Below are 14,757 nucleotides of genomic sequence, written 5' to 3'. Positions count from 1 at the left end.
GCAGCTGCTGGCCCGGGTGCTAAGCCCCTCAATGCCCGGGGCTGGCGGGGCCGGCGGGGCCGGCGGGGCCGGCGGGGCCGGCTGGCTGGCCAAGCCGCTCCGAGTGCGGTGCGCGCGGAGCGCACGCCCATCCGGAACTCGCGCTGGCGCGCAAGCGCCGCGCGCAGCCCAGGTTCCCGCCCGCGCCTCTCCCTCCAGCCTCCCGGCAAGCTGAGGGAGCCTGCTCCGTCCGACCTCAGCCAGCCCAGAAAGGGGCTTCCACAGTGCAGCGGCAGGCTGAAGGGCTCCTCAGCGCGGCCAGAATGGGCGCCAAGGCCAAAGAGGCGCCGAAAGCGAGTGAGGGCTGTGAGGGCTGCCAGCACGCTGTCACCTCTCAGGATTACCCTGGATGTTGGGTTGATAGCGGATTGTAGTATAGATACCTGGAAGTAGGGAGGATAACCAGGATAAAGATTATGGCATCTTACTTTTTTTTTTTTTTTGAGACACAGTTTTGCTCTGTCGCCATGTTGGAGCGCAGTGGCGCGATCTTGACTCACTGCAACTTCCGCCTCCTGGGTTCAAGTGAGTACCCTGCCTCAGCCTCCTGAGTAGCTGGGACTACAGGTGTGTGTCACCACACCCGGCTAATTTTTTATTTTGAATTTTAGTAGAGACGGGCTTTCACCATGTTGGCCAGGATGGTCTCAATCTCCTGACGTTGTGATCCACTCACCTTGGCCTCCCAAAGAGCTGGGATTACAGGCGTGAGCCACTGCACCCAGCTGATTATGGCATCTTAGAATGAGGTGGCAGCTCTGGATTTGGTGAGAAGTGGTTGGTTTTGGATAGAAGTGAAGATTGAGCCAACAGGATTTCTTGACAGATCAAATGTGGGGTTTGCTAACCAAGGGATTCACTATCCTATAGTATTCACAGTTCTTGCCTACGCTCAAGGAGATAGGATCATATAAAGGCATCATCACTCTTAGAGTGTGTCTACCACAAGAATGGAATAGGTTTTTTGGAGGAAGATGGTAATCCACAGATGTACCTCACCTGCAGACTCAACCCTGACTACATCACTGTGTGTACACTGGATCATCTTAACTGAGGCAGAGCCTATCACTAACCTCAAACCCTAGCTGAATGCCCTTTTTCCCTGAGTATCCATTGTTGCTAATTGGACCTGAAATGTAATGCTTATGTAGTGCGTAAAAATTCCGTAATTCACAACCTGTCCAAAATAGAGCTTTCTTTAGTTTTTAATAATTGTCCCCATTCAAGATATGATTTTTAAATATCTTTTAGGAAAACCCAGTCAAATTCAAGATTGTTCTCTCCATTTCTTCCAAAGGTGGTCATGGCAGTGGACATGAAGTGGTAGGGTAACATCTGTTCTCAGCCATCATCTCTCCTCTGCTGGCATTGGATGAACCTCAACAGGTTCAGTCTTTGTAAAGTGATCTCTAGATTCCACGGTCTAGGCTCCTTTCATGGCCCGTGGTTATCAATCTGTGCAGGTTATTCAGTGCCGTCTTTGTCCCAGCTGCCAGGTCCCTTTGGATTTAAAAGGCTGTTCTTGGTGATTCCTGCAGCTTATCTGGAGAAATGGAACTTTTATGTGTTCTCCTGTGCCACTGTGGAGCTTGTGCAAACCTAGGTATTTATACCTAGGATACCATGAGCTATCTCTACTACTTGGAGGGAGGGCCTTCACCATTGGTGGGCAGAGTACATGGAGGAGGTTGCTGCTTTGCAGAGTTTTAAATGGAAAGTAGGGCACAGCTTTCTCTACTGTTTGATCCTCAGACTTAAAGATCTCTCATCCTCCATTTTTAGGGCTCAGCTTGGTGTCAAGGAGGAAGGCAGGGGGAGAAGAAACCCAAACTTGTATTTACCTCTCTTTTCCTCTTTGCAGTATTCCTTCATCTCTAGCCAGGCAACTCCATTCTGGGAGTAGAGTGGGAAGGTGGTGGAGGGGAGGTGTAGTCTGGCTTCCCACTTATTTTCTTTCTAGCCTATTGTTTATGGTGTAAATCTTGGCTTTAGGTACTTAAGTTACTTCCAACTCCCGTGCCAATGGCTCTCATACTTTTTAGTCTGGGGATCCTTTTACATTCTTAAACATTGTTGAGAACCCCAAAGGGCTTTTGTTTATAAAACAAAAGCGTTATATTTGTCAATATTATAGATAAATTTATCAATATTATAGATAACTCTATATAGATAATATAGTTATAGTTTTTAATATTTAATTTATTAGAAATTAAAATGGAGAAATCAAAAAACATTAAAAAATAACAAGAACAAACCCATAATAAAGCTATAGTTTTAAAGAAAAAATAGCTATGTTTCCCAAAACAAAAGAAAATGAGAAGAATGGCATTGTGTTACATTTTGGTAAATTTCTTTAATGTTTGGCTTAATAGAGATTGGATTCTCCTATCTATTTCTGTATTCAATTTATTTTGATAGGTTGTTTTGTTGAAGTATGTGAAGAAAATCTGGCCTCATACCCTTATGTGTATGGGAAAGGAAAGTATATATTTATATACCCATATGTGGGAAAAGAAAGTATATATTTATAGCCTTTTCAGATAATTGTGGATATTTTTCTTTGATACTACATTCAAAATTGACAAGTGCTATTGTCTTAAAGGATATTTTTGCAATGGGGAATCTGAAATAAATCAATGAACTGTTCATACTGTACTACATTAAAATCTACTGGTTTATCTTACTCTGAGAATAGACCTTTCACTATTATAACGATTATGCTATGTATATGTATACTGTGTATACTATGTATATGTGTTTTGTGACCTCATGCATTGCTTTTTTGGAAAATGGTTTACTGAGTTATGCTGATCTTTCAAGCATTGACACCTTTCATTATATAATGTTAGAAAATTACGTTTTTTAATATCACCACCAATCTCATCAGAAAGATCTTTAAATATGAGTATGCTGTGAAGCTCATGGTAGCAATACAAGTTGTACAAAATTCTAATTTTTACTTGAAAGCTGAAATTTTATAATTGGCAAGAAATACTGTCAATTGTTTTTTGTTGAAGTGAGAGGCTCACTTCGTTCAGTTTTAAGAAAACATTTGCCAATTGCTCAAGTCTGAATAACCATAATTCTCTGTCATTCTTTCAAGTAAAAAGGATGTTCCATGAATAAAGTGGCTAGTTCCACTTGCAACTCAAACAGCTGCTCAAGGGCTTTTTGTTCAAGACAACCACCTACTTCAGTATGTAGCAGACATGCTTCAGGCACACTTCACATTTTGTCACACGGAAGATTAAAAAGCATATACTGTAGTGTGGAAATGTAATATCAATAATTTTACTGCTTTGTCAAATCATAAGTGACACTGTTTTAAAAAATGAGTGTGTGATGATGATGAATACAATAGTACAGATTAATTCTACTGGCTTGATTTATGCTAAAGCACCAGCAGTTTTACCCATTATTGTTATTGCACCGTTAGTATCAATATCAACACAATGACGAAGGCATATAATGAATTCACATTATTATAAAAATCGTTTTGACCTTGCAGACCCCCTGAAGAGGACTGAGGTCTGCTCAAGGTCCACAGGATATATTTTGAAACTCTTGTACTGTAGTGCTGACACTGCACCATAGCAGAGGTCCTGTTTATTAGTTAATCTCTTGGATAATATCCAGTATCTGATGCTGCTTAGATTTCTTGCTTCTGCGGTCCTCCTTCTGGACACAGTTTGTCCTGAATATTTACAGTCTTGATCTTTAAAATGACAAATTATTGTTGTTACACAAGTACAGCAATTAATGCATTTGGAAATAAAAATTTAAATGCTTTTCCCAGGTCCAGCACTCTAGTCCCACTTATCAAAGGCAACTTGCTTTTACCATTTGTTTAAGCTCTGCTGATTATCTTCATAATTCCAATTACGCTTTTACCTTTATTAATTTTTCAACTTTAAGCAGTATCTGTTGGCTCCCCACATGAGGGGGAGACATTTAGCTCATTTATATTACTGTTTCTCACATTCTTGCTTATCTTCCTAATTTTCGAGCATGTATTTATGTTTTTATTTTTGTTTTTAGCTCTTCTTTTGGTTTTGTTTGTGGCTTTAAATAAACGTCAGTGTCTGCTAAATTTAACACAGGCCAAGAGGACCAGGGTGGCTGATCTTTGCAGGTAGATCCCAAAGAGAAGTGAGGGAGATAGGTTGAGCTATTCAAGCGGAATTTCTGCTTCCAGTTTTACCACTTAGATAATTCATTGGTTCCTCCTCTATGGGATAGTAGATCAGAGACAGAATCACATGTTACAATAATTGATCTACTGGAACATGTTAAACAAAGCAGGGAGAAAAGCATTCCCCCTCCTTACCAATGATCACATGTGACTTCCATTGACAGATGTGTAAATTGAGGTCAGAAAAGTCACCTACCCAATGTTACTTAGTAAAGAACAAATGTTCAACTATAGTCCAATCTATCTTTTTTGCTATTCTGATTGCACTGAGGACATCCCTGTAATTAACTGGGAATGAAAACAGTATGGTTTTCTCAGGATGATCACAAGTGGGAGGGAGAATTTATCAATATTATATTTTCATAGCTTTTTATTGTTTTTAAAATTATAATCTTTAAATTATTAAAAATTTGTCAATTTATTAATTTATATGTGAAGCAAGCTTTATTTTTGATAGTATATTTGTTTTGTGGGCTTTTAAAAGTTTTGTTTGCTTTGAAGGATTTACAGTAAGTTCTGAAATGATACACTAAAGCACTAGGAGTATATAGCATGTTGAGCTTGCATTTCTGTTTAATGTGGTTGAAATTGAAAAAAATTTAGATTCAGAATATTATTTATCAAATAGAGAAGGCTCATTTTCTTTGGTCCAACTGTATAAATTATGTATAATATTTAAGAGCAAGGTCTGGTTTCCATTTCAGTTATTGATTTGAAATAGAGCATTTTGGCATCAGAAATGTAGACAGCAGGCATTTCCTACACTTAATGTATTCCCTCAAAACCAAGAAGCAGCTTGATGTAGACAGTTTTGTAAGATTTGTCACAGATTCTGGGTGCTTTCGAACTATCTCACATTTTATTCAGTGTAATTCACTTTTCTGTATGGTAAAATGTGGGCAAATACTTTGTTTCTAACAATATCTTGGAGACTTTATGCTGTGAGCATTTAATTTGTAAAATGTGGTTTGACTTCCTTGAAAGGGATTGCTAAGTAAATGTGATGACTAATTTTATGTGTCAACTTTGACTGGGTCACAGGGTACCTAGGTAGCTGGTGAAACATTATTTCTGGGTGTGGCTATGATGGTGTTTCTGGATAAGATTAGCATTTCAATTGGTAGACTGAGTTAAGCAGATTACCCTCCCCAGTGTTATTGGGCATCATGCGATCCATTAAGGGCATGAATAGAATGAGAAGGTGGAGGAAGGTCCAGTTAACTCTGCCTGGCCGCTTGAGCTGAACATTGAACTTCTTCTGTCCTCAGTGCTCCTGGTTTTTAGGCCTTCAAACCCAGACTGCAACACTATTGGCTCTCTGGCTCTTAAGTTTTTGAACTACACCTCTGGCTTTCCTGGGTCTCCAACTTGCAGATGACAGATCATGGGCCTTTGCATCCTCTAAAATCATTTAAGCCAATACCTTATAATGAGTCTTTATATACGTATGTATGTGTGTGTGTGTGTATATATATATACATGCTTATATGTGTGTATATATGTGCTTATATGTGTATATATATATATATGTATATGTATCTGCCCCTAGTTCTATTTCTCTGGAGAGCTCTGACTATAGTGTAGTAAAAGAGATATTTGACTTGACTCTGGCAAGTGAATGTCTTTTTTAACTTGTTGATACTATTCATGATTCCTCTTTCTCTAAGAGATGCTCCAAAGGAAATGGTGAGCATGTAACTAATTCCAACTTTAGTGATTTATTAATTTTTGTATTTATAACTTTTGGAAATAGACTGAGAAGTGATAGATACTTGAAGATGAGGATAGTTACAGGATTAATGGAAGGAGGTTCAACTTATTTATTAGTTTCAGTACTAACAAATAAATGAATAAATTTTATGCTGTAACATTTATTAAGAGCACTGAGTATATAGAGAACTCTTATAGACAACAAATTAGGGACAATAAATGGCAAGAACTGGTAGCAGCACTGGTTTGGGGAGAAGTGGCCCTCAAATTTTGTTAGGTATCCTTGGCCACAGGTGAAAGGCTTACTCAAAGTAGATTGCAGATTTTTGGGGGGATGGAATCTAAGTGAAACTGTGTGTCTTAGAATTCTCCAAAAAAGCCGAATTAATAAGGCTGAGAAGTCTCATAATCTGCTGTGCAAGTTGGAGACTGGGTGGTTAACGGTGTAATCCAATCTGAGACTGAAAGCCTGAGGAACAGGGAAGCCAGTGCTGTAAATCACAGTCTGAAGGCAGAAGATGAAATGAGATGTCCCAGCTCAATCAGTGAGCTGTGTGTGTGGGAGGCAAGCCTGTGGGGAATTCAGCTGGTGCCCCGAGATAGGGTGGGTTGCAACATGTGAAAAGCTGATGTCTAGAAAAGAAAGGGATTGGAAGAGAGAAAAGAAAATTTGTGGAGAATGAAGATAAATGGCTAACTTTACACTCCCTGAATCCCCTCTCCCTCCTTTTTTTGCAGAGATTGTTTTGCCAGATTTTTAGAAAAGAGAGATGAACACCTTTTAAACTCTGAAGAAAGAAATGGGCTCATTGGTATGGAGCAGAATGGAATACTGGGGGTAAGAAATGCTATAATCATTCATGTTCTGAAGTCCATTTAGTAACAGCTGTGTGATTCTCTTATTCTCTTATTCTAGGGTCCCATAAATGACCTAGAAACTGCATTATATTTATTAGAACTAAAAAAAAATTAACTACAAGTAACATATAAATTTAGGAGGAGAAGGATCTGTGAAAGGTTTTATAAATATAGGATAGATGTATATCCTACTTGAAAATTTTCTATCTCTTCATTTTGAATTATGTTAGTAGTATCTATGTTCCGTAACCACCTCCCACTCACCCCCAGGCCAAAACAATAAAATACCTACTGATTACCTAAAATCACCAGGTCCAAACTCTTCATTTTCCTATCAGTTTATTGTTGTACATATGAGGTACCATGCTACTATCAGAATTATATCCAGGTTTTTTATTTTAAAAAACTCAGAGAAAAAAATGTTTCCAGTAATTTTCATTCAATGTGAATGACAAGAATATTACAGCTATAAACATTGAAATAACCATTTCATTTCTTCCTGAGGAAGTTTCATATTTTAAACAATGAAAAAGGGAATTCTATACAAAGCTAGTTTTAAATCAGATTATCTCTCATTATTCTCTCATATGTATTTATGTTACTTTCAGATTAGCATATTAACCAGTTGGAGTATATAATGTGGAAAGTATGCATGTCCTCTAGAATTTGATGCTGTCTTCAAGACACATTGAGTGGTCAAAAATCCTTTCACAGGTTTGCTGCTCTAGCTAGCGTAATACATGTACTTGGGAATGAATAAATTTTGGTAAGATCTCTTCCTTTTTCTCCTGTCTTTATACAAACACGGAGTATGTTTTTGACATCTATTTAAAAGGATGAGATGTTCGGTCAACTCGATTTACCTAAACAAAATATGCCATTAGCAGCTTTGCTTAGCAGTTCAAATGTACATCTTACCATTAAAGCATAAATGTATCAGTTTTTCTTTTCTTTTTTTATTAGAATAAATGTTGTTGCCAAATGAAAACATGACACTGTATATAACTGCTGGGGCCTATTCTCATTATCTTTAACCTTCCTAAGCCAGTTTTCTTAAGTTGGTGGAGATGGAAGACTATAGTAATTTTTCTAGCATGTCTGGCATGTGCTGCTATAAAAGAGACAGCAGTAAGCATGAAGACTGTGTTTCCCATATTTGTCCAAATGACTTTGATTTTGCTTTTAGAGTCAAGAGTCTTAAAAATTGGTGATTTTTCCAATTTTTTCTGCTAATAGTATATTTAAAAATTAGCATATGCTTTAGGTACATGAAACTTTTAAAAAGTAATTATAATGTACATTTAAAAACTTATAGTAAGTGGATCTCACAATTTGTTTTCTAATTAGTAATTGATAGTTTTACCCATTAAAATGACAATGAAAATATTTTTACTATGGGTTTTCCTCTCATTTTTTTCTAATCATACCTTTGATAATATTTTATAAAGGCTTATAATCATAGCAGGGAATTAATTTACTACTTAAATTTTATGTATATGTACAGTACATTTAAAAATTAAGTAGTCCGGGCATGGTGGCTCACACTCGTAATCTCAGCACTTTGAGAGGCCAAGGTGGGTGGATCATGAGGTCAGGAGTTCAAGATCAGCCTAGCCAACATGGTGAAACCCTGTCACTACTAAAAATACAAAAATTACCTGGGCGTGGTGGTGCGTGTCTGTAGTCTCAGCTACTCAGGAGGCTGAGGCAGGAGAATCACTTGAACCCAGGAGGCGGAGGTTGCAGTGAGCTGAGATCACACCATTGCACTCCAGCCTGGGTGACATAGTGAGACTCTGTCCCCCCCTCAAAAAAAATTAAGTAAATATTAACAGGAAAATAAGTATGATGTATTCTTTTCTTTTTTGGAAACTTTATTAACCATTTATATTATTTACAATTTAAATGTAAATATATTTCAAGAGCATGACTTGCTCATCTTTGTACTTCCTGCATTTAATTTAGTAGCTAATCCTTAATTGTACCTATGATCTGTTATCTTCCACCAGAGTGATGGGTGAAATATTTTCAAAAATGGGCCTCTGCTCTGCTTATGTTTCTTTGCCTTATATCAAAAGTATCATTACAAACATTAGATTACAAATAATATATTAATTTGTTTTTTGTTATAAATCTCTACTACATTACATAATTTTATTTTGAACTATCTGGGAAAATGCAATTTTTTAATAACCTAAATGTAAATAGCCTAACCACATCATCTAGGGAAACTGTTTTTAGTTTTAGTTTAATAGGTTTTGTTTCGGGGAGCATTAAAAATAGCTATTCACATTTAAAAGTCAACCTGTTTCTGGAGATGACACATACCTCAGACTCTAGGCATGCATTTCTGTAGAACTAGTGAGGACTACTGGGATAGATTCACAGCTTACAGCAAGTGGACATAGAATTCTCTATGATATGTTTTTAGACCCCTACAATTTCTCCCCTTTAGAGGATTCAGTCAGTACACTTTACATTGTTATTTACTGTTTTGGTGTACTTGATGTGTTTCTATTTACCATCCAACAGCTTTACAGTATATATTTCAGTATAACAATTATGTTGTGATGGAAGAGTTAGTAATTTTTACATATAATCACTAGACTATGTATATGAAAAAATCACTTTTGCTATAGCACTTATTTTTTTTTGGTGCAGATAACGCTCATATATAACTTTTCCACTCTGATCTAGCACAAATTATAATTTACAATTATTTCTAAATACTTAAGTGGATTTAAATTTTGACAAGCATTTTTCATGGGTGTTATGCTTTTGACATTTTATGCTACATTGTGATGTTTATTTTGCTTTTTGTTTCATAGGACACTTTATAGAATAAAATAATAAGAAAACATCGTACAGGCAAACAGTGGTCTAAAAACCTACAGAGACACAATCTTAGTTGATATATAAAAGTGTAAATATTACTATGAAATGGAACAGTTCTGCATTTGTGTTTGATATTTATGTTGGTTGCAATTGACTTCCACATGAGTGCACAGTAGTCTACAATAATCCCACAGGCTCAGATATAGGTTAAGAGAAAGGCCACAGGCCTCAAGGCTTGTAACACATACTTTTTCTTTTTTTCTAATCATCCACATGCCAGCACATGGAAGAAACTGTTCTTTTTTCTCATTTGAAGAGGTATATTTTTCAACTGCCTTTTGGTAGCTTCTGGAAGCTTTGGAAAAGGTGTGTTCTACATGGACGATGAAGTCTCAAGTTTTCTCTCAGTGCTATCTTACTTTCTGCAGCTCCTGTCTCAGCCAGGATGGCAGAGGCTGACCCAGTTTGTGCAGCAGCTTTGAGAGTTCCACGTTGTGATCTCGATAGTAGCTTGACAGAAATGTCCTGCTCTAAGTGGAGAGGAGGAGAGAAAAGTACATTTTATTTTGTTTATTACATTTCATACACTTTGACTACGTTGAAATAAGTATCAAGTATACCAGATCTGGATTAAAATTTGTATTAAGCATGTGGACTATTTATTTAGCACATGCTATGATATTTTACTGACAGTCTTGGGTACTGGCATTTTTCTTACTAGGAAGAGGGAAAAGGCGTGGTGACAGTACTGCCCACTCTAATCCCTCCTACACATTTGTATTTTCATTACCTCTGTGAAGACCTCTTTACTCTTACCTGCTCTGTGGACATTATTTTCACAAAATCAGCCACTCCCTTAAGTAAACCCAATGTGGATTACTCAGTAACCTTGTTGAGAAGAAAGGATATCCTGAAAAGTTGTGTTTTTCTTATCTTTCTCTACCACCAAATTTAATAAGGTCTGTGTTAGACCAGAGTAAAACAAAATGCTAAGAAAGATATTCTGCAGTGTCTCTTAAACATTTTAGCTTTAATAAATTTACAGGGAAATAGCTTTGACATAAATGCATATGATATATTTTATATTACTTTCTTGAAATACTATAGAAATTGTATGTCAATTTCTTTTGGGAAAAGAAGGGTTGTTTTCAAAGTGCTCTGAAGGTATATTTTAATCAGCCACAGAAAATTGGAGTTCTGAAAATGCAATTTGTTTATCAAAACAACAAAAACTCTCTCTCTCTTCTGTATATGATTTAATTATGAGTTTATTGAGGACAGACCCTGCATCTATCAGGCAAGGCACAAAAAGTAGTCCTCAAGGTTTTGTTAAAGTATTCTAATAAGTTTAGCCCACCTTAGGATCGTCAGACCATCTTAGGGTTCTCAGTTAATGTAATGTATTAATTGTGGGGGAAAAATCACAAATCATATTTTAATTTCTGAGATCTAAAAAAAATTTACAAATCAAAATCTACTTGCATGCTTACATTGAAACTACTAACTAGACTAATAATAAATAAAAATATTATTAGTACATCTTAATATATGTCAAGTAAGCATTAAAGTAAAAATGCGGGGTATAGAAATGGAGAAAACTGTAGCATTAAGTGATCACCATGTCGCCATTCTGAACAGAATAAACAGGAAGTGCTGAATACATACTGCAAAGTGTGTGTCTACATTCCCCAAAGCCTAAATTATCTGCTAGTATGTTAGATGTTGGGAAATACATTGCTTCTTTCATTTTATTAGCATATTAACAGCTCAAAACTTAGTATATTATATCAGTAACTTACATTACTGCCCAGGGCACACTTACTACAACAGAATGACTCAGGCAGTGAAAAAAATAGAATTTTTTTTTTTTTTTTGAGTTGGAGTTTCACTCTTGCTGACCAGGCTGGAGCGCAATGGTGCAATCTGGGCTCACTGTGACCTCCGCCTCCCAGGTTCAAGCGAACCTCCTGCCTCTGCCTCCTGAGTAGTTGGGATTACAGGTGCTTGCCACCATGCCCAGCTAATTTTTTTTTGTATTTTTAGTAGAGATGGGGTTTTATCATGTTGGCCAGGCTGGTCTCGAACTCCTGACCTCAAGTGATCCACCCACCTTGGCCTTCCAAAGTGCTGGGATTACAGGCATGAGCCGCCACACTTGGCCAAAAATAGAAATCTTGGTCCTATTTTCACTTTCCAATGGATATATTTCCTGTCTTGGTTTCAGTTAACATTTATACTAAAATTTTTGTGCAGGTATCATTCTTTTTGGAATAAGATATTATCTCTTTGTTCTTATTCAGAATGTTGAATTCTATTGTTTTCCTTTATTCTTACATGACAGGTAATAATATATTGTGGGTAAAATCAAAATAAGCAACCTACCTGTACTGAAATTGAAATGGCACTTTTAATTTTTAGAAAGGCTGAATTTTGACTTTAACTAGTTTTTTAAGAAAGTAGATGATATTATTGGTTACCATTTTGCTGATTTAGTTTGTATTTTTAAGCTCTATGCTTACATCAGAATCCATTGGAGGGTATTTTCTTCCTTTGCTCTTTCCAAGGCATTTTGTTTTACCTTCTTCCAGTAACTGACACCAGAAACCTTTATGAGAATCAAACCTAAAAAAAAAAAATACACACAAAAAAACCAGAAAATCATTTTTCAACCAATTTATATGATATGGTGACCAATACATATGATATAGTGACCAATACATAAATATTTTATTTGGATAACAATCTATAACCAGAGAAACTGAATTCTTTTTTACTATATTCCTTTGCATAAAGTCTTTTGGCATACTTCTAAATTCTGAGTTCATCTGTCATATTTGTGAGTTTGCCAGGTTCCTAACAGAAAAATTGTCAGCACATCTCCTATTAATAGAAATTAATAAGGCTACTTCCTTCATCTGGAAGGAAAAAATGCATAAATATTCAAATTTTTTTTAGAGTTTAAAGACAAGTCATTCTTTTTCTTTGTAGGGTTTAAAAACAAGCCAGTCTTCTTCCATGTCTATGGATTTAGATGCTACTTGTATCATACAACTAGAAGGTAATAGAAGAGAAAAGGTTTCAGTGTATCATGGAGTGATTACTTTTAGGATTCTCTAGCTATAATCCATTTAATTTTTTTCAGAGCTACTTTCTTCTTTTGGTATGAGCTCTGTATTAAAGTAATAGCACCTATAAATGAATTTTTTTCTTTTTTCTTTTTCTTTTTTGAGAAGGAGTCTCGGTCTTGTTGCCCAGGCTGGAGTGCAATGGCGCAATCTCGGCTCGCCGCAACCCCCACCTCCCGGGTTCAAGTGATTCTCCTGCCTCAGCTTCCCAAGTAGCTAGAATTACAGGCATGTGCCACCATGCACAGCTAATTTTTGTATTTTTAGTAGAGACGGAGTTTCTCCATGTTGGTCAGGCTGGTCTCAAACTCCTGACCTCAGGTGATCCGCCTGTCTCAGCCTCCCAAAGTGCTGGGATTACAGGCGTGAGCCACTGTGCCCAGCCTAAATGAACTTTTTATGCCATAATTATAATAAATAATCATAGCACATTAAAATATACATTTTATCTTACCAAAATATTTCATATAACTCTTTTTCATTTGAGGTTTCATTCTAACACTTAAGGATATGCTGTGAAGGATTCTTCCCATTTTATAGCATTTAGCATACTGTTTGGCTCTTGTAAACATTTGCCAAGTATTAGTTGAACACAAAATGAGAAGGGAGAAAATGTTTGTCAAGGTTTATTTACCTTGTACTACACACTTCTTCAATATTCAAGTCATGACTCAAGTCTAGGCCTGCTGATTTTCGGTTTAGGGTCTTTTCTTTTTTACTGGTCTCCAAGTAGGTTTTATATTATTATTCACTGTAAATAAAGCACTAATTTGTATGCTCAGATATAAAAGTGAATGTAATAGCAATGATAATTCCTTTACATAGCTTTTGTTATTCAATAATTATATTGCCATTTTTCTTCTCAATTAGAATTATTTCAGATAACGTTTTTCTTTTGCCTTTAATCTGTTCTACTTCTAGGAATGCTACTTCCAACACTTTGCTTAAAATTATAATGTGAAAACCTGAAATATCTAGGGTGACAGTTTACAAAAAATATGTGCAATGGCTGCACACTTAAAACTACAAAACTTTGTTAAGTTTTAGAAAAAAAGGGAACTATACCATGCTCATAAATCAGAAGACTAGATACTTTTAAAATACCAAGTCTCTCCAAATTTATCTATAGATTCAGTATGATTCCTATCAAAACTCCAGTGGACTATATTTTAAGTAGAAACAGAAAATTATTCTAAAGTACATATAAAAATGTAAAGGAAGTAGACAAGCTAAAACAATTTGAAAACAAAGAGCAAAGTTGGAGATCTCATACTATTTAATTTCAAGATTTACTCTAATTCTACAGTAATGAAGATTGTATGGTGTTGGCATCAGTGGACCAATGGATCAATGGAACAAAATGAAGAGTTCAGAAATAAATCTACACATCTACAGTCAACTGATTTTCAAAAAATAGCTGCCAAGGTAAGTCAATGGGAAAGGATTAGTCCTTTAAATTTCACAAGAAAAATTGGATATCTATATGAAAAAGCTGAACATTGACCCTTACCTCATGTTGTATATAAAAATTAACTTGAAATGTATTATTGAGCTAAACCTAAACTATAAAAATTAAAGCTGAAAACTTAAAAATTTATAGCTAAAATTATAAGGCCGAGGCAGGTGGATCACGAGGTCAGGAGATCAAGACCATCCTGGCTAACACAGTGAAACCCCATCTCTACTAAAAATACAAAAAATTAGCCAGGCATGGTGGCAGGCGCCTGTAGTCCCAGCTACTTGGGAGGCTGAGGCAGGAGAATGGCATGAACCCGGGAGGCAGAGCTTGCAGTGAGCCGAGATTGTGCCACTGCACTCCAGCCTGGGTGACAGAGCAAGACTCCATCTCAAAAAAAATAAAATAAAATAAAAATAATAAATAAATAAATAAATAAATAAATAATTTATAGCTAAAATTATAAAAATTCTGAAAGAAAACTTAGGGAAAAAAACCAGAAAATTTTGCAACCTTGGGTTAGGCAAAGATTTCTTAGGATG

The 14,757-nt window shown here is 36.3% G+C and overlaps 1 protein-coding gene and 1 long non-coding RNA gene across 4 annotated transcripts in view; one reads left to right on the top strand and one right to left on the bottom strand.

Annotated features, from left to right (window-relative positions):
- The window catches only part of LOC129532907 (uncharacterized), a 68,366-nt gene that overhangs the window by 412 nt on the left and 53,197 nt on the right, over positions 1-14,757 (top strand). Inside the window, exons 2-3 of the long non-coding RNA XR_008678835.2 lie at positions 6,680-6,779; positions 14,066-14,184. This is a non-coding gene — a long non-coding RNA (uncharacterized lncRNA). The remainder of the gene's footprint in view (positions 1-6,679; positions 6,780-14,065; positions 14,185-14,757) is intronic.
- NDST3 (N-deacetylase and N-sulfotransferase 3) overlaps positions 7,122-14,757 on the bottom strand; it is a 227,282-nt gene continuing 219,646 nt past the window's right edge. For 2 of the 3 annotated variants that reach the window (XM_055384171.2, XM_055384170.2), the window contains exons 13-14: positions 12,154-12,256; positions 7,132-10,159 (exon numbers count right to left, since the gene is read on the bottom strand). In XM_055384171.2, coding sequence (XP_055240146.2) covers positions 9,962-10,159; positions 12,154-12,256 — 301 coding nt within the window. In that variant the 3' untranslated portion in view covers positions 7,132-9,961. Of the gene's footprint in view, positions 10,165-12,153; positions 12,257-14,757 lie in introns of all 3 variants that reach the window. The other variant, XM_019024960.4, reaches the window with a different exon arrangement.

The sequence above is a fragment of the Gorilla gorilla genome, chromosome 3 (assembly GCF_029281585.2).
Source record: "Gorilla gorilla gorilla isolate KB3781 chromosome 3, NHGRI_mGorGor1-v2.1_pri, whole genome shotgun sequence".
NCBI classification, from domain to species: Eukaryota; Metazoa; Chordata; class Mammalia; order Primates; family Hominidae; genus Gorilla; species Gorilla gorilla.
The sequence above is the reverse complement of the archived record's forward strand: the minus strand, read 5'-3'. Positions and strand labels throughout refer to the sequence as shown.